Source organism: Erithacus rubecula, assembly GCF_903797595.1.
Source record: "Erithacus rubecula genome assembly, chromosome: 12".
Taxonomy (NCBI): Eukaryota; Metazoa; Chordata; class Aves; order Passeriformes; family Muscicapidae; genus Erithacus; species Erithacus rubecula.
The window spans coordinates 8,368,581-8,387,296 of NC_136664.1; the positions used below are offsets into that span (position 1 = coordinate 8,368,581).

Here is an 18,716-nt window from a genome sequence, read left to right on the forward strand (position 1 = left end):
AATGTTCTTGGTAAATTCAGGAAGAGAATTGAAATTGAACCTCTAGAGCGGAGGTTCCCTTCTTAATTGCTACAGCACTGAAAGTCATTGTTCTAGGTTAATTTTTTCCTAAGAATTGTGTGCTTATGTGATGTCCTGTTAAAGTAGACCAGGTAAGTGTTTGCATATTGTGCATCTTGTTTTTGTTGACACAAAATACAGGGTTTTTTCTGTCTCGTGACAGCAAAATATGTTATTGGTCTTGAATGTTCTGTCATATTCAGAACTGAAAGAAATTCCTTCTAGTGCACTAAGAGTCATTCTGACTTCCTTAGCATGCTTTTTATTTGATGAGAGCACTCAAATCCCTGTCAAAGCAGTATATGTAAGAATGTGGTGATAAGGAGAGTGAAAAATCTATTTAATGAACAAGTTTCTGTTCATCAGATAAGGTATCTTGCAAACCAGCAAAAATGCTAAAAGGCTGAAATTAATGCACTGGGAGACAAAAAAGGAAAGTTTTCCTTTAAGACAGATGATTTTTTTTTTTAGACCTTAAATGCAGTGTATCAGTACAATTGCTTGGAAATTGCTAGCTACCAGTGATCAAACCAAGGAAAAGCTTGAATTCTCAGTACACACAGCAGCTAATTGTCAGACTAATGGCATCTTTTGATGAATAAACATAGTGAGTATTTTGCCCCAGCTTGGGAATCTGGGAGTGGTGGAATATAAAGAAACACCACCTTGAAGGTTGGGTTATTTCTGTTATTTTACCCCCTTGTCTTTTGCTGGAGACTTACTTGAATTGGTAAGCATATACTGTGGCTCAAAAGCCATTTCTGACCTAGAGCTGGAATGTCTGCTGTGCTGTGTAACAGGAATGATTTTGTGTTTCCACAGCCCAACTTTGCCCATGGCCTGGCCTCGCTGCAGATTCCGCATGGCGCGACTGTGAAACGCATGTACATCTACAATGGGAACAGTCTGCAGGACACCAAGTATGTGCAGCTGCTCGTGCTCTTCCCATCACTTATTTGCCTTTGCTAAACAGAAATTTTTTTTTTTGCTTCAGTTTGGGTCTTCTAGTAATTTGGTAATGTGCAGGATGCCTTTAGATCTTCACCTCATTCAGATTTCTGTAGGTGTTGTCCTCAGACTTTATAATCAAATGTAAAATGAGCTTGGTTCAGCTGTACTAGGCGAGTTCAATTGACCTGAAAATGAATTAATTAAATTAGAAAACATGAATTAAGTAAGACATGTTTAGGCTATTCTGACTTTTGGTTTCGTTTGTATGCTAATGGCCTCTCTGAGCAAATCAAACTTGGTGTAGGCAGTCTGTAAGCTTGTAGTACATTGATAATATTTATGTCATGGCAGGGCTCTATCAAGGGTCTTAAACTCTCTTGCTATACAAAACTAATAAAATATGCCATATGCATAATCTGCCATATATTCAGTGTATTTGGAGATACCTTACTGGGCTTACTATTTTAAAGACCAGACTGGATGGGGCTTTGAGAAATTTGGCCTAGTGGAAGGAGTCCCTGTCCATGGCAGAGGGGCTGGAATTAGGTGGTTTAGGATCCCTTTCAAGCCAAACCATTCTAGGACTCTGAGATACCTAATCTTAGAATACCCAAACTGATAAGATGGCATTTTTTGCAGAGACAGTTGGGTTGTAAGGCCAGGAGATAAACACATCCTTGGATTACTGCTCAGAAGGGAGGGAGCCTTGTTTATGCAGACATTGTCTCCTAATTAGAAACAAGTGCACTTGAGAAAAATGCTGTTGTCTGTGCCCATCTGTGACATGGGGAGCTTTAGTGAAAGCACTGATTGTTGCATGGGGCTCTGTTGTGTGTGTGAGAGAGAGCTCAAAGCCCAACTCTTAGGTCATCAGTCAGCCAGAGGAGGAATTGACATAAGAACAAGGAGTTTTAGGGAGCTGATACACAGAAAATATGCTTTTCCTTTAAAAATATCTCACTTGAAGGTGTTATTTTTTAAAAATAATATTGTTGTTGAATGAAATCGAGAACTTTCCCAGTAAAGCAGCACAGTTGCATTTGGTGTATTTGTACAAACTGATTTCATGTGTTGGGCTATGAGGTACCTTCCCAAGAGCAGTGAGAGCATAATGGAAAAAGCTCTTCTGCTGCATTTGGGTGATGTGCCTAGGTTAAGGATATAGTTAGCTTTAAAAACTCCACAACTTCCATTTTTCTTGAGAGAAATCTGAGCTGACATTTCTCATAGGAGATATCCAAAGGCTAGGTACAGTTTCTGTAATTCCTTAATTCCTAGAGTCTCAGAAACTTGCTGATTTTTTCATTAATGGTAAAGATCTTGCATGTGAGTGCTGTCTTGTTCCTCTTCCTTTCCCCCTCACACTTTCTCATCCTTCTGTTTGATACAAATTTAAATCTTCAGTCTCAGTTACACGCAGCTTTGTCAAAATTAATGTTCTCTGTTCCAGTAAGCTGGTACCAGCTTGTTACAGCAAAGTTTGAAGGTGAAGCAAATCCTCTGCACATTTTGTGTTGGTTTCAGGGCTCCCTTGATGCCTCTCAGCTGTTTCCTTGGGAATGTGTATGCTGAGAACGTGGATGTTCTGCGAGATGGAACTGGACCCTCAGGGTTACGGCTTCGCCTACTCACTGCAGGTACTGGAGGCATTGCTCTGCCTGTTCTCAGGAGAACAAGGGTAAACCTGTGTGAATTAAACAGGTTATTTGTGATGATTTAATAAGTGATTTCAAAGAGTTCTATCTACCTTATTTTGAATTATTGGAAATAAAGCCCAGATAAATCCTTTTGAAGGTGAACCTGCCTGCTGCTGCATTTTCCAAGTTCTTAGAATCTGTTTGCAGAAATGGACTTTGTCTCCAGGTTATGTTTAGGAGAAAACAGATCACTGTTCTCAGTACATCACTAAAAAATCCAGTGGCAAACCAAGAAACCTTGTATGTATGTGTGTGCATTTTTTGAGATTCCAGGGAGCTATATGATTTTGATATTCTGGTGATTAAATCTGGAAGGTTTTTAATAATGCCAGCAAGTGACTACATTACTGCTGCAGCCTTAAACTGCACTTCCAATTCAGTTCTGTTTTCAAATACTGTAGCAGACAGTGGTGGAAGTGGAGAGAGGCTGACAAGTCCTTCTCCTTGTAGGTGCTTTCAGAGATGGGAGGGTGTTTAGGGATTAGAAGGATATAGCAACTGCAAAGGAAAATTGTTCAGTAACCATAACTTGAGACTTGACAATGTTTTTAAGAAAAAATACTGAGATCTTTTTAACAATTTTCATTGGAGGCTCAGCTTTTGACCTGTTCTGATTGCTAGCTTTATGTATATTGAGGAAACACTTGGAATACATTCACAATATGCAAAAGTTGAAAGAGAGAAAATTATGGATGAAGAATAAAAAATTATTAATAAAAACAGAGCAGATATTTTCAAGCTAATTTGCATTCTTATTACAGAGGAAGATAAGGTAGAGCTGTCTAGTGGAGAGAGCATATGTCCTCATGTTCTGGGGAAGGAGTTAGTTATAGCATCATAATTATGTAAATTATTTTGAGAAATTGGACAATTTTAAGATAATGTCAAGTTTTATTAAAAATGTCTATGCGTGTAGCTTAAAGGAAATGTTGTCAATGAGTAAAATAATTAGTAAAATATCACTGATGTTCAGACAAACTTGCAGAGAGGCAATTTGGACATGTGCTGTTCTTATCTTGCAAAGTTTGTAGAAACTCTTGTAGAGCATATTGCACACCTGTTCTAGCTCAAGTTTCTCTGCCCATGTATTAATTTGAAGTTACTGTTGCTTAAGAAATCAAGGATGACTGAATTAGTTTTTCTGATTTATTGTAGTGGGTAACTAGCTCCATAAATAATGCATAGTGAGGAAAGCTAAGTGTGTATTTAGAGCACATCCTGTGTTTTGCAGTACTGCTGCATATGTGTACTTGCATTCTCGTAAATGAAAGATGCTGCATTCCTGAAATGGGCTCACAAACTGCAACATCTTTCCATTTCCTAACATCTAGTAACATATCAGCAATCCATCTGTAATGACTATTCAATAAGATCTGGTTTTAATGTTTGCACAGGGATGTACTTACTATTGATTTAGTAAGTTATGGGAATCTTGAGTAAAGAATGTGTGTTCTGTGATATAGTTAATATGGGTGAGGGATTCTACTTGGTGTGCTTGAGGTTTTTAGCTGGAGATAAATCTTTAGCTGCTAAAGTAGAATATTATAGGGATAGAAATAATTCCTGGTATTTACTGCTAGTAGCCACCTCATCAAATTGAGATGTGCTGGGAATCCAAGTCATGTCCATGTGAATGGCAGGGAAGTGAAGGTAGTGTGGCTGAAACTGGAGGTTAAAATGGGGAGCCATGCAACAGTCAGCACATGCACTGCTCTGATGAGAAATGTTTACCCTGTTGCAAAATAAATGGTTCAATTTGGTTTGGCACTGTTGTCTGTGGAATGCAGCAGTTTGGTTTGTGATAAATAGAGGAATGCTAACCTTTTGGTGTTGATTTAATGATGTATTGTGTGATGGGGAAGGATGCATGCAGGGCTGTTTCCTCCCTCAGGCTGCGGCCCAGGTGTTCTGGCCGATGCCAAGATGCGGGTATTCGAGCGCTGCGTCTACTTCGGCGATTCCTGCCAGGATGTGCTCAGCACCTTGGGCTCTCCACACAAAGTCTTCTACAAGTCTGAAGACAAGGTGAGGGAATTCATTCAGGCACGGTCTTTGTTCAGTGATGTCTCAGTCTCATCACAGTGCTTGTGTTTGGCAAGGTCAGTGAAGCTGAACTGCCGTGTAGCACAAATGACAAGTGCTTGACATAGCAGATGAGGCTGAACCATTATATAATAGGTTTTAAGAAGCTTTTTAAAAATCTAAATTGATGCGAGTCTAATTAAATTTATTTTTAAAATATCAAATTGTGTAATGTTAACTGGTTTAAGAATTGTTACAAATGGGAGCACTTTTGTGTCCAAATGTGCCTTAGCAAGTATGTGCTGCCATTATTTTTTACTTATAGTGTGTGTAAAATAACCTCAGCATTTACTTTGTTCTTTTCCTAATGTTTTTACACAGTATCATGTAAGAAAAACCTTCTAGTTCTGATAACTGAAAAAGCTGATGCCACTGTGCTGCTGCAGGCAGGGGATGGTCCTGTCATGAAGCACACTATCTTATATAGTTGAACAAAGGCTTCAACTGAGATTATAGACATTTGTTTGAATTTAAAGATGTTACTGAAAGCATTCATCTTTGAGCATCCTTGAATGCATATGAAAAACATGTTTCTTGCAGATGAAAATCCATTCGCCCTCGCCCCATAAGCAGGTCCCATCAAAGTGCAATGACTACTTCTTCAATTATTTCACACTTGGAGTGGTGAGTGAAAAGCTTCCCTAAACAATTCATGTAAATTTCTGGTTTAGTCACACAGCAATCATTTCAGGAGGCTAAAGGCTGTGGGAAATGAGACACTGCAAAACTCTTGATTGCTGCCTCAGGAACCTCTGGATATGAAAAGCTACACTTGACTTTTCTTTAACACTTACAGATTTAGTCAGCAGCATTTTACCTCCACCACTGGATGGAGAGCTCTTTGCACTTCTGCAGGTTTTGGTTTTCTCCTTTTTCTGTCATGCCTGACACATAGGTAGCTAGCTCTTGTTCCTGAGATCCATGCCTCTGTACCACAGAACTGAGGCAGGTATGCCATAACATCAGTTGTGAAAGCTTGCTGAGCTGTGGGGTGTAGTTAAATCTTCATTTTCTTTCTTGCAGCTGTTTTGCTTTGGTCTATATTACTGTAAATAGTGTGCAGAAAAACAAGGCCTCCTCAGGAAACTTGGCAACATTAGCAAATGAAGCTGCAGTTGTTATTGAGTGCTGGAGGAAATGTGTTATTTGAATTTACAAATAGTCTTATTTTCAGATACTCCTTTTCATAATTTGATTCAGTTACAGTGAGATAAATATATGTCACTCTATACAGTGCTATTTTAAAAAATCTCAGGTTAGTTTAGGGAAAGCAGTCTTCCTACCCAAATTGCTTCATGTGTCTTTTTTGTCTTCCACAGGATATTCTCTTTGATGCAAACACTCACAAGGTGAAGAAATTTGTCCTGCATACAAATTATCCTGGTCATTACAACTTTAACATGTGAGTGTGCAGAATTAATCTATTAAAGAGTACATCAAAACAACTGAAAAGGAAATCTTATGTTCTCTATAGAATTATAATATTTTTTCATAAGTTTCTTTGGTGTATCTAGTAACATGTGGAGGTTTGAGACATCATTAGTAACACTCTTTAGTCGTATTTTCTTTTTACTTTTAAATGCCTTTGTATCTACTGGCAAGTATTTCTTAAAGCAGTGAACAAGATAAGGTAGTTCTTGGTCCAGGTATGATGTATAGACTTAGCAAACTTTGTATTAGCAGGAGTACCCATTTACTGGTATCTGTGTTGCTGTTTTTTTCCTAATATGATTTCAGTTAGTGATTAAAAACTCTGATGCATCTGAACATGTTTTCAATACTTTCTAAGTGTAAGCTCTTTAGAGGAGGAGTATGAGTCAGTGATTGGATGTCTGATTAAAGCAGTTAGTGACAGAGAAATCTGTAGTGCTCTTTCATAGTAAGTATCTCTCCATCCATTCTGTGTAACAATAGAGTAATTTGTGCTGAAGGACTTCTTGTGTCCTCTAAAGAATTGCATTAGGACATTCCCAGGCTGTTGCCTTTTTTGATGTAGAAAATCTGACTGAGAACTTAATCTACTATCATAGATTCTCACTTTCATTTCAATATTGATGTGACTTTTCATTAAAGGGATTATTAAGAGCTGTGAGTCTGTGCAGTTGATCTTGGCTTCTCTGTTTTCTAATAGCTTTACAATTTGCACTTTCTAGTTACCATCGCTGTGAATTCAAGATTCCACTCATCATTAAGAGAGGTGAGCATTTCCCTGCTGTCCTGCTTCAGGGGGCACAGAATGCTCCAAGGGGAGCTGGGGTCAGTTCTTGTCTCTGCCCTTCATTATCAGAGGATACTGACAGTGACAGTCATTGAGGCAGAGAAGGAATGTAGGGATTAGGTTTCTATTAAGGTGGAAAAGACACTTCACAGCAAGGGTAGCAGTTCTCTGATTTTACTAACACTACTTCCTCACTTACCTGGATTACAGAAATACTTAGCTGCAACATCACAATATCCTGTAATGCTACTGCTCTGTTAAAATAAATTACCTTGTGCCTGGAGGCTCAAAATCTGTAAGACAGTGTTAGTCTGAGCTCATCTGTCCAGTCCACTGGTATTTAATATAATCTGGTTTATCTGGGAATAAAAATTAACATCCATAATATGTTGGCTCTGTGTACTACAGACAAAGTATGTCTGTGTTCACCTGAAAATCTCTATTTGAAAAAATGAATCTATAATCAATAGTGCTGATTTGGCAAGGTACTAAGATCTTCCCAGCTGTGTGCAAGTAATTAATCTCAGCAAAATAGGGGAGCCCTGTCTAAAGATCAGTGATTGAAGTAGACTTTGTCAACATAGGAAAAAATGTGTACTGGGAAGGTATTTGGATAATCCTGAGAATGCCAGATGCTGCCTAGGTTTTGGCCAGTGATGTTTGCCTCATTCTGATTGGTATTTACTGCAAGCACTTTGCTGTGTGAAGTGCAATCCTCCTGTGGCTGTCACAGTAGTTTGAGCATATGGAGGATTAAAAACCTGGAAAACAATGTTTGTGTATGCAGACTTACATGAAAGTTAATTTGTACTTCAGAAGAGAATGAGCATGAAAATTCTCACTTCTAAAATTATTTTCCCTTGGGTTATTGTACTTCAAAGCATTAATTTGTGATTAATTTTATTTACCTCAAGTAGCATTATAAATTTATTCTTAAAGTGTCTGGTTTTTTGTTTATTTGGCATTTCTAACCAGCTTATGTCCAAGACATGTAGCAAGTTGTGAACAGATGTTATAACAGTTTTGAAGAGTCAGTCTTCTCCCCTCTGGTGGCAGTGCCTGATGCAGTTTTATTAGTTCCCTTTTGTAGTTCAAGTTCAGATGATAAATTGAGAGCCAGAGTTCAAGTTGCATGGACACTGAACTCTCAGCACAAAGAGAGCACGTTTAGAGAGGAAAAAATACAGAGGAGCAAATGGTCTTTAACTTGACTTAAAGCTATGTTTGACATGTTTAGTCTCTAGGTCCATTCTCACTGCTTTGGGAACATGTTTTCAGTATTTAAGAATACCCAAATATATGTATATAAGATATGTATGAAAGTACTTGAAACCACCAGCAAAGTTTCTGTTTAAAGGCTGTAATTGTAAATGCAGTGATGTCCTTTTATTATTTAATAGGTGGGCTGTTGTTCCCAAGCTCTTTGCCATCTTTATTTTGGAAGAGCAATGTTTTAACTGATTTTCAGGCCTGCCAGCTCCTGAGTCTCCAGATGTCAGTTTTAGCCAGCTTTCCTTCCAAGTGCAGTGGAGTGTTTTGGACTTAATGATTGGGCACATCATGTTACCTCCTCAAGTGACTGTGCTAGACTTGTTAGCTTAGTGCAAAGAGATGGAGTTTCTTGTACAGTGGTGTTCTTCCATGCAGGATTAAAGCTTAAGCTTTTATAATCTTAAAGTTGGGACTTGCTGTAAATAGGGACTTGCTTTATCACCTTAACTGGCATTTAGTCAGTGTTACTGATACAATTCTGATTGCTAGAGAATGCTGATAAATTTGTATATGACCTGATCAAATGCTTCTGTGTCTCCTGCTATCTGAATTAACATGCCAAGCCAAATGATTATGTAAGGGTCTGTTCAAACTTAAGCTATAAAAACTCTTCTTTTTTGTTTCATAGATAGTGCTGATTCACAGACAGAAACATGTACAACATACAGCAAGGTAAGCCTGTGCAGAACTGAGTGTCTTCCAGATTTTATTAAACCATCTAAACAATTCATGATAACTTTACAATACACTTCTAAAAAATTACAGCAGTGATATGTTGTTTTAAAGTGAAATAGTAGAAGGCTATTTAGTAAACTAAATTATTACATTATGGCATGGCTTGCATTTTAACGCAGCTGCAGGTAAAAATAGTGAAATAAATGATATGGGAAAACAACAGCAGTGGTGGCTGAATGTTAGCTAGAGACATATTCTTAAACAAAATTCTCACAGAGCTATTGTACTAAACATAGCTTTTGAAGACATGTACTATTTAACAAGAGTCCAGTGCCCTTCCACTTCCTTTTGAAGGGCACCAGTAATGGGAGTTTCTTAGGCAGCAGCCTTTCAAAAATGTCACTGCTGGTATGACACCTCCTGATGACAGCAGACTCCTTGAAGACTCTACAGTCTTACCACCTGAATGAACTTCCCAGCTGGGCAGCTGTTGCTGCTGCATATTTGGCAGCTGCATTAAGTTGAAAAACTTCTCAAAAAGTATTCATCAGTGTCTCTACAGTCAGCATTCAGCCATAGTCAGTGCTGCTCTATTGGTTCCTGGAGTGCCAAATGAAGGCTTTCCGAGGTGAATTTTGTGAATTGGAGTCAGCAGTATGGAAGACACCATTCTATGCTTTTAGATTTGAATTAACTTACTCCCTTCAGTGATTTGTCTTAGTTCAGTCTTGTGTGTGAAACTGCAGCTTCTTGGAGTCTGGTTAAAGTGAGGAAAACTGTTGGACTGTTCCCAGTCATTAAATAGTGCAGCTTTCCTCTTCTCCAATATTGTTGCTTAAATCAAGGAAAGACTTTTGGGAGAGGTAGTAGTGGAGCTATTTTTCTTCTCTGTAAAGGTATGTAAGAGGATATTCTGTTGAAGTTTCCCACAGCTGCTTTGGTCTCTGAGGTGCCCCTAAACCACCACAAGACTTTCCAGTTACATTTTATCTGTAAGACCCATATAAGTTTTTATACTGCTAACTCTAATTCCAAACTAAAATTAGACTGTACCTTAAGAGAATTTACTAGCCCTAGCAATGGATAATTCCATTACTGAGTATGGCTCCAGTCATGAAATACTTCTGTAAATACAACCTCAGGTTTATTGGACAAATAGGTTTGTAACAAACAAATGTGCATGTCACTCCTCTAGATTAAAAAAAAAAGAGTTTTCTTGTGCATCATTTTAACACAAATTCATTGATGTATTTACAGTGGGACAGTATTCAGGATCTACTGGGGCACCCTGTAGAGAAGCCAGTGGTACTTCACAGGTAAAAACCTCTCTTGCTTAGCAGGGATTATATTTTGCTTGGCAAGGGTTGGGATTTGCTTGGGCTGACAACAGAGGATGAGGAAGAGTGTTTATGGCACTGGTTACTCCTGTACTGCTTTGCTGGTTAAAGTTTCAGGGTTTTTGGCCACTAACAGGACAGGATAGCTGCTCTCAGAAGAAATAAACTGACATGCTGAGTGAAAGCATTTCCAAAATTCCTTGAAATGCAACGTCCAGAGACGATATCAGAAAAAACAGTGTATTAAAAAGCCTTTCTTTATGAGTAATAAATAGGGTAGAGTTTTTACACATTTTATAAAGTATTTCAATAACATGGCATTATGTAGCACAGTGTATATTATAACATACATAACAGCAGTCTGTCTGAAGAAGCTTGTCTTTTATGAGCATACCTGGTTCTAAAGCTTCTTTAGGCTGAATGAAGATAGAATAGCCCTTAAATTTGCTGTGTTATTGCAGGCATTGAGATGCATACTGGGTTAAATGGGTATTATCTGTTGGCAGAGTTATCATTTTATGATGTGAAACCATGATTTTTATCTCAAGACTAGTGTAAGTGATGGGTACTGTGCAAATACTACAGCAATTTAAGATAAATTAATATATTTTTATCAGACTTTCACATGATTTCGACTTTGATTTTTTTCTTTCCTCCTCCCCTTAATCATTGTACCCTTTGTTCCCCTTTACTCCTGTTTTAAGCCAGTGAGATGATTAGAACAGAAGCCATGTGAATAAAGTAAAGCTAAGGTGAAATAGTGATGACATAGAGCCCTTCTATTTTTTCCATCTGTGTTGTAGAGAGTAGTTCAACCAGAGAGCGCTTTACTGAGCACATCTCAAATGGCTCAGACATGCAATTTGAAAAACTGGCCAGTTTACAAGAAAGGACAAAAGGTAAATATTCATTAGGGGTGTTTTTTTGGCTGTAATCTAAAATTCAATGCAGTCAACAGAAATTGTCAATGTACAATCCAAAAATACCAAAAATAACTGGAAGACAAGTGGTACATAGTTCTTGAAAAATACTGTTCAATAAAACTTGTAGATTAATCTTCTTAGCATGCTAAATCCAGTTGATTAGTAGACAGTATATAGGAAATATAAATAATAGACTGTATATAGTGAATACATATGATATAGGTTGAGACACAAAGGGAAGGATCTTGCACAAAAATAATGTGTAGTAAGGAACAGAGTGCTTCTCTCTTCCTGTGTATCTGGGGTTTTTTTAGGGTTCTTCCTGTTCAAGTTAAGTGTAGGAGAGTTTTCCTGTAGAGGTCACTAGTGGCTTTTTGGTTACTTTATCCCCAAGTGTTATTAATGGCTCTGCAGCATCAAGTGGAGTTTCCTTTGGCTCACTTGGTGTCTAGCAGTGGTGTTGCATAATGGAGAGATACTTCTTTTGATGAAAGCTTGATAAAGATGCTGTAATTCACCTTATGTTGCTGAGGTAGTTATTCTTCTTTAAGATGTTCCTGATCCTCACATATCCATTTTAAATTTTTTTCCCCTCTCTGCTGTTCAGGTCATCATCTCCGAACAACACTAACCCATTTGGGTCAACCTTTTGCTTTGGACTGCAGCGAATGATCTTTGAGGTTAGAAAAAAAACCCTTTTATTTTTGTCTGAGCATGGGAAGACGAGGAGTTTGCTATTACTATGAGTAGCTTCTTACTTCCTATTGCAATAAAAGCCAGTGTTTGGGAGTGGTATAATTTTAGTGCCTGTTGGCAGAAAGAGGGAGCTTTGCAACCTCTTCTCTGAGGTTGTACATTTGCATGTTAAAGCTGAAACTTGAAGTTTGTCACCTGGAACTCAGCTAGCAGGAGATCCATTCACATGGCTGGTTGGAACAGATGGTGTTGTGTCGTGGAAGTCTAAGAGACTGTTTTTAGGAGCCAGCCAAGAGCTTGTTGCTGTCATTTGTTGCTGGAGTCTTTCTTTAGGCAGATCACTTCTGTATTCACCCTTTTAATACTTCTGATGTCTGTTTAGTGTAGCACTTCTTTTAATTTCCCTTTTCCCTGCTGTGCTTTTGCAGGTGATGCAGAATAACCACATAGCTTCTGTTACTCTGTATGGCCCCACACGGCCCAGCAGCCAGTTGAGAACGTCGGACCTTCCCCAGTGAGCATCCCCTGCAAAGTCAGCTAATCTCAATGCTACAGAATTAGTACAGCGTGCCTTGATTTGCTGCCACTTATAATATGGAAAGCACGTTATGATTTTTTTTTTTTTTTTTCAATAAGCCTTTCCACCCAGGAGCGGTGTGGAAAGGAAATTCTCTCAACCCTTCATCATGGGGCATGGAACTGTTGATGGAGGAAAGCAGCTTAGGTGCCTGTGCCGTCATTTATTCCTCTCCGTTGCCCTCATCCTATGCAGCACAGACCTGAAGAGACTGTCCCTCCTTCTCAGCTGGCAGAAGGGGGAAATGGAAGAGGGGCACGTAATGACTGCAAGAATTAGAAGCACAAACTTTCTGAGCCTTGGAGCATCTGGAAGCAGGTATTGATTTTAGTCTGTTTGTGTTACTGTATTGATGTGGTGGTCACATTTTAAGAAAACGTGTGTGTATATATATATAGATCTAAACACCTCGGTATTTCTGTGGCTTAGGACATTGTACCAAGTGTGACAAGGATGTATATATGTCCATGATTTCAGGCACCACATCTTTGTGTAACTTTAAACCAAGCAAGTAGCATGTGCATAATACTTGGTTGTAACATTTGCACTACATACACTTTAATTACTTGATAAACGTTTATCTTCACTGAGGAGCATCTGTGTACTGGGTGTGAGTGGGGTGTGGTGGTTATTTAATGTACACTGCGCATAAAGCTTATTTATACAGTGGATCAAATTTATCCACCTTCCTGCACTAATATGTACTTGATATGCTGATACAATTTTTTTCTGTCATGGCTGGTTTACTAATTTTTTTCATATGCAATTTCAAAAGGAAAAAAAAAAAAATTCTGGAAGTGGTTGTTTCTATGATTGAATTATGTTTTAATGAAAAGATTTGATACAATTTTTCATACTAGTGAAAAATTTAATGAAGAAATAATGTTGCCTCGTTTGCCTCTGTTCCAAAATCCTTTATTCCTACTCTATTTCCTCAGAGAAAGAAAAGCTGTATATAATGGTATCTCAGAAAGAAATTCTGGAATTCCGCCATCACCGAGATAACCTTTTCTGTAACTTTTGATGTATGATTTTAATTTATGCCAAAGGTTTAGCCAAAGACATCCTCGTTGTAGTTTCACCATTTCTGTACATATATGCTAACTGCACACCCCACCCCAGCAGACAGGATATAGGCTTCTTTCTAGTTGGGAGATGCTGCTCGCGACATTTTATCCCAGGAGGATACTTTAGGTTTCTAGTTCTCTTACCAGTCTTATTTGGGAGAAATAGGTGGTCTGTCTTTGAAATAATGAACCCTTTTTAAAAATGGACAAGAGAAATGTATAATTTTATCCCATTTTTAATATTTTGGTGTCGCAACTTGTGATACATAGATGACAATTTTGTGAGTTTTACTATGTGTGTACAGATTTTTGTAAATATGACATTTTTGTAATTTTAACTCCATGTACAGTGTAATCCTGTATAGTTTATCAATGAATGAGAGATAGGAAATCGAATGTTAACTGAAGTTTTGGATCCTGGACCAGTAGCAGGGATAAATGTGTGTGTGTGTGTGAGACATTCTTTGCCATTTAGTCTTCCTGTATACTGTGATACTTTAAACTGTTTTGCTAAAACAAACAAAAAAGCCCCATGGAGATTCTAATGGATAAGGAAAAAGTTACTGTTTACCTTTATCCCTAGGTGTCACTCCTGTTGAATCCCTGTTCAATCTGTGCTGTCTCCTGTGATCGTTGCTTGCTAAGAAAAATCTATGCCTCAATCTTCCTTTTTGTTTCCTCTCTAATTTTAATTTCATTTTACATAGCCCTTCTGTAAATTAAATGGAATAATAATGAGCATGTACACTGAAAGAAAAATAAAAAGAGACTCTCAGTTACTGTTTTTGTGTTAAATACAGTTGCTGGGTGTTTTTTATAATAAAATCATGGATATTCTTGCTTTTTCTTTTCTTATCAATTAGTTATTTTTATTTTACTGGTTTTCAGACATTGTATTTTAAGTACCTGATCAGTGTATAGTGACTTTATAACCAGTTCAGTATGTTCTCCAAAGAAACAGTAACTAACATAACTTGGTAGATACATTAAAGCATTTTGGAAGGTTTTGCCCTGAAGTGGAAAAGGAAGGTCTTTAAACTGTGGTCGATAGCAACGTGGGCTCTGCATAGTGTTCAGAAATAGGATTGTTGTGCTCCTGTGGGCCCTTGGGGATCATGGAAATCGATTGAGCTTCAAAGAGGGGCAATATTGCACAGCAGGAGGGAGGAAATGCCTGCAGTGAAAGAAGCAAATGTGAATTTTCATACTGCCTTTGTGTGTTCCAAGGGACTTCACAGAAAAGCTTTGGGAGTCTCCTTACCCTGAAGCAGCTCAAAGGTTAATGCTGGACGCCAGGAATGGGACTTGTTTGTCCTGCCCTGGCTGTGTGGGGCAGCAGGGCACTTGGCCCTCCTCCTGCAGCATCCCTTGGTGCTGGAGCACAAGCTGACCTTGCCTGCTGCTTGGCTCACTGTGCCCCTGCAGGACTTTATGGTCTCTGAACTGAGATGCTGTGCATGCTGATTCTTGTTGCTAAAATGTGACAGCAATCCTGATGCTAACTCAGTTAATTTTAATTCATCCCTTTCTAATAAAGGCTCCAGATAGCTGCAAGAGGAGATAAATCCTTGATAGAATGATTTGAGTAATGGCTATACAGATGCCACCAATATCTGCTCTCAAACATATTGGTTAAATTTCTTCAGAAGAATGAGGTCAGGCCTGCTGCTGTAGCATGGACCCTGAGACTTAGGACTGGAGCAGCAGCTATCTGAAGGTATTTAATAACTGCAGTGGCTCCCAGCTTCACTTGTAATGCTCTGTGAGTCCAAGTGACCAAAATGGTTTTGTTAATAACAATTCTCTCTTTTAACAACCCATATACTTCTCTAGGTCACCCCATTGATATTGAAAAATTCTCTGCACAGACAAAAAATTAAAGTCAGTTTTGCTTCTTGGATGTTGCTGCTGGGCTGAGCTCAAAGCATTTGACTTTTGGGAGAGGCAGATCTGAAGAAGCACCAGGAGAGATAATGTGGAGCTGCTCTTATGAGTTACCTCACCCACCCTTTGTGAATGCAGCTGTTCACAACTCTCTTGTCTGAGATGTTTTGATTTGTTTGCTCCCATTCAGACTAAGCCAAGCTGTTCCTGAGCTAAAGCATTAGAGAAGACTGTGGAGTATTTAAGGACTTGTTGGCATGAGAAGCTTAGGAATGGATAGAGGGGACTGGTGGTGGGTTTGAATCAGAAGAGGAAGGAGCAGAGAGCTCTGGGGAACAAGGCAAGGGTGGCAGGAAGGGAGGCTGGGACAGGGCAGCTCAGGTGAGCCAAGAGCTGCTCTGTGCAAAGAGCTGCTCAGGGGGAGCAAGGGGCCAGCTCTGATCCCCCTCCCAAAGGAACTGAGAGATTTGGGCTGCATCAGATCCCATTTTGCCAGGTGTCCTTGTTCCTTGAAATAATCCTGTGTGGTTTGATGCAGATCCTGCATGTTGGCGACATGTGTTGGTCCAGCATTTTGGTTTCATATGATAAAACTGTTTGATATAAAGTCCAATTGCATTTTTAATAAAACATGTAGTGCATATGATCCCCTTCTGATGTGTGCCATTTTCTTTTGTAAAGAAGTGAGGAGTGTGTGTGTGTCTACTGAACTTGAATATTGCAGTCATGTCTACAGTGTTTAATTTGTTAATACAACTGATTGTTATGCCCTTCTTTAAGGAGGTGAAGCTGACACTTCTTCCTGAATTCTTCAGGCCTTCAAGCAGTCCCTGGGCTCCTGTGATGGCTCCAGGCAGTGCTGTATAGATAAGTGCTGCTGTGTAATACTAGAACCCTCTGTTCCCCAAAATGCAGCTCCTCACAAGAAAAATCAATCTTCCATTGCCAGGAACTGTCACATTTTTAATTCTAAACAGATTTTTTTTTTTTCTTTCTGGAAGAATAATCATATGGTGTGTGAGAACTGATTCATGTGATCATGATCATTCATATTCCAGAGCTCCCATCCAGCCTGTTTAAAACAAAATCCTTCAGCACTACAAGAAGATGGTGATTCATCATTGCTTTGGGGCTAGTTGGAGGTTAGGGGTCAGCTGCTGTTTTCCAGAAGGAAATCAAGGGTTGCTGCCCCCTTCACACTGCCTTTCTACCTGCTGTTAGAATCTGTTAGTCACTTAACTACTCTAAGCTAGAAGTTCTGTTAGGTTTTTTGTTTGGTGGCTCAAAATGTACATTGAGAGTAAATCTGTATGTGTGAGTCAGTGTGGCTCTTACTTTGACAGAAATGTTATGTCCAAGCCCTCTCTGCTTGCTTTTTCCAGAGTATTTGGGCAAGGACCAAGTTGTCTGATTTGGCACAATTTCACATGGGCTGGTTGTGTTCAGAATAATTTTTCATGTTATGATGTAAGAAACATTATTCCATGCTAGTTACAACTGTTCTGTGTCAACTTTTGCCCAATAAACACCTTTTTCAAAAACCTTTATTATACTAGTGTAAAGCCCCATCCTCTCTGCCTGACTGTCACAGCACATGAAGCCAAATAAATACCTCACTGTGTGTCTGAGGAGTTAAAATACTGGTTGGTTTTCATGGAAATTGTGAACCAGATTGTTTCAGAGGGAAGGTAAGGCTGAAGTAGAACAAGGGAAAATGAAAGCTGGAGCTTACTGGAGATGTAACTCTTAAGCATTAAAAATAGGCATTACAAATAGTGAAGCAGAGCCCATGCAGGATTTGTTTTACTTGGAGGGCTCAGGTGCAACCTAAATACCATATTCTTTGCCTATGTGACTTTTTGCTCTAATGAATAAAGTCTCTGTTAAAATGTTTATCTGCCAAAGCTTACATCACAAGCTTTTGTGGTGTTTGTGGGGATGTCTGTTTTCTCAGCAGGTAAAATTATTTCTCCTCATGATCTGGAAAAAACGAGTGCTTGAAGCAGCAGGAAAGGTAAGCTGGAGTTTGCTGAGTAGGGCACTCACTGTGCTGTAAGATACCATGATTACAGTAACTTCTGTTATGGACTAGCTGTAAGGGTTTTATGTAATCTTTTCTATTTCATACATTGCTGAATACCCCTTTAAATTTTACTCCTTTAGTTATTTTTAAGTACTGCATATTGCAGTTTTAAGTGCCTTAATGTTTTACACCTACACTGTATATATATATGTATGCATATATATATATTTCACTGAGTGCATAAGTTTTATTCTCATATTACTATCCTTCAGAGAGATACTTAAATGCCAATCACAAAAGCCTCTGCATGGTTATGCAATGTGCAATGTAATCAACTAAATAATCAAACCAGCCTGATTTGCTGTATTCCCTCTTCCCCTCTTCTCACCTCAGGAAAAACTGCAGCCCTGAAATCCTGAATTTACCCTGTCCCTTGCTGGGCAGCTCTGCTACATCCATAAGTAGGGAGGCTACAGAGATTATTCCACCCTTTTCTGCTTCTGTGGCTGTAGACACCATTTGTCTTACAACACCTTGAGTGCCCTGCTCACACTGCCCCCCTGGGACAAGGTTACTGCAAACCTGTGTTATGTCTTTTTTCCAAGGTTTAGCACATGGATTGTTGACAGATGGGCTGGGAAAGGGAGGGGAAGAGAGCAGATTGGTGAGCTGAGTCTGAATGGTTTGGAGAGAGCATTGGGCTGGCCAGGGATGGTGGGGGAGCTGTTTGCCACTCCTGGAGGGACTCAGTTGTGCTCCTCCTTTGGGTTTACATTCCTCTTTACTTTCCCCTCTCATTCCTCAGTATGGTTTTCATACTGACCATAAGCCTAGACAGGAATGAAGATTGTATTTAAAACCTTTCCTGGTTTTTAAAACCATCACTGCAGTTAGTATCATCATTAGGGAAATGTGGTGGGCTGATTTTCTGGGCTGCTGAGACCTGCAAGTCCAGCTGGAAGAGGTACAGCTCAGGAGATCAGCAGTTTTTCGTGCTGGGCTTTGGAATATACTTTTTTTTCTCTCTGATCTGATGGTGTTTCAGCACTCCACAGGGAATGTTCTCAGTGCTGGTATTTAGTGAAGGTTCTCTGAGCTGTTAGATTATTTTGTACTGTTTGAGTTTGCAGTTGAGGTTTGCTTCTGAGAACCTGCTGTAGAAAGATGAATAATTAAGCTGCAGACAGGAAGCACAAGATTTTAATACTGAATTGCTTCAGAGTCCTCTTTGGCTTTCTTTTTTATGATGTCTGA

At 39.0% G+C, this 18,716-nt stretch overlaps 1 protein-coding gene across 4 annotated transcripts in view; it reads left to right on the top strand.

Annotated features, from left to right (window-relative positions):
* Positions 1-14,330, top strand: part of PHAF1 (phagophore assembly factor 1) — a 34,678-nt gene extending 20,348 nt beyond the window's left edge. For 2 of the 4 annotated variants that reach the window (XM_079315789.1, XM_079315790.1), the window contains 10 exons: positions 883-980; positions 2,536-2,648; positions 4,600-4,733; positions 5,331-5,414; positions 6,110-6,192; positions 6,944-6,987; positions 8,909-8,952; positions 10,213-10,271; positions 11,823-11,895; positions 12,340-14,330. In XM_079315789.1, coding sequence (XP_079171915.1) covers positions 883-980; positions 2,536-2,648; positions 4,600-4,733; positions 5,331-5,414; positions 6,110-6,192; positions 6,944-6,987; positions 8,909-8,952; positions 10,213-10,271; positions 11,823-11,895; positions 12,340-12,429 — 822 coding nt within the window. In that variant the 3' untranslated portion in view covers positions 12,430-14,330. Of the gene's footprint in view, positions 1-882; positions 981-2,535; positions 2,649-4,599; positions 4,734-5,330; positions 5,415-6,109; positions 6,193-6,943; positions 6,988-8,908; positions 8,953-10,212; positions 10,272-11,095; positions 11,192-11,822; positions 11,896-12,339 lie in introns of all 4 variants that reach the window. The other 2 variants (XR_013775549.1, XR_013775550.1) reach the window with 2 other exon arrangements.
* The last annotated feature ends 4,386 nt before the right edge of the window (positions 14,331-18,716 follow it).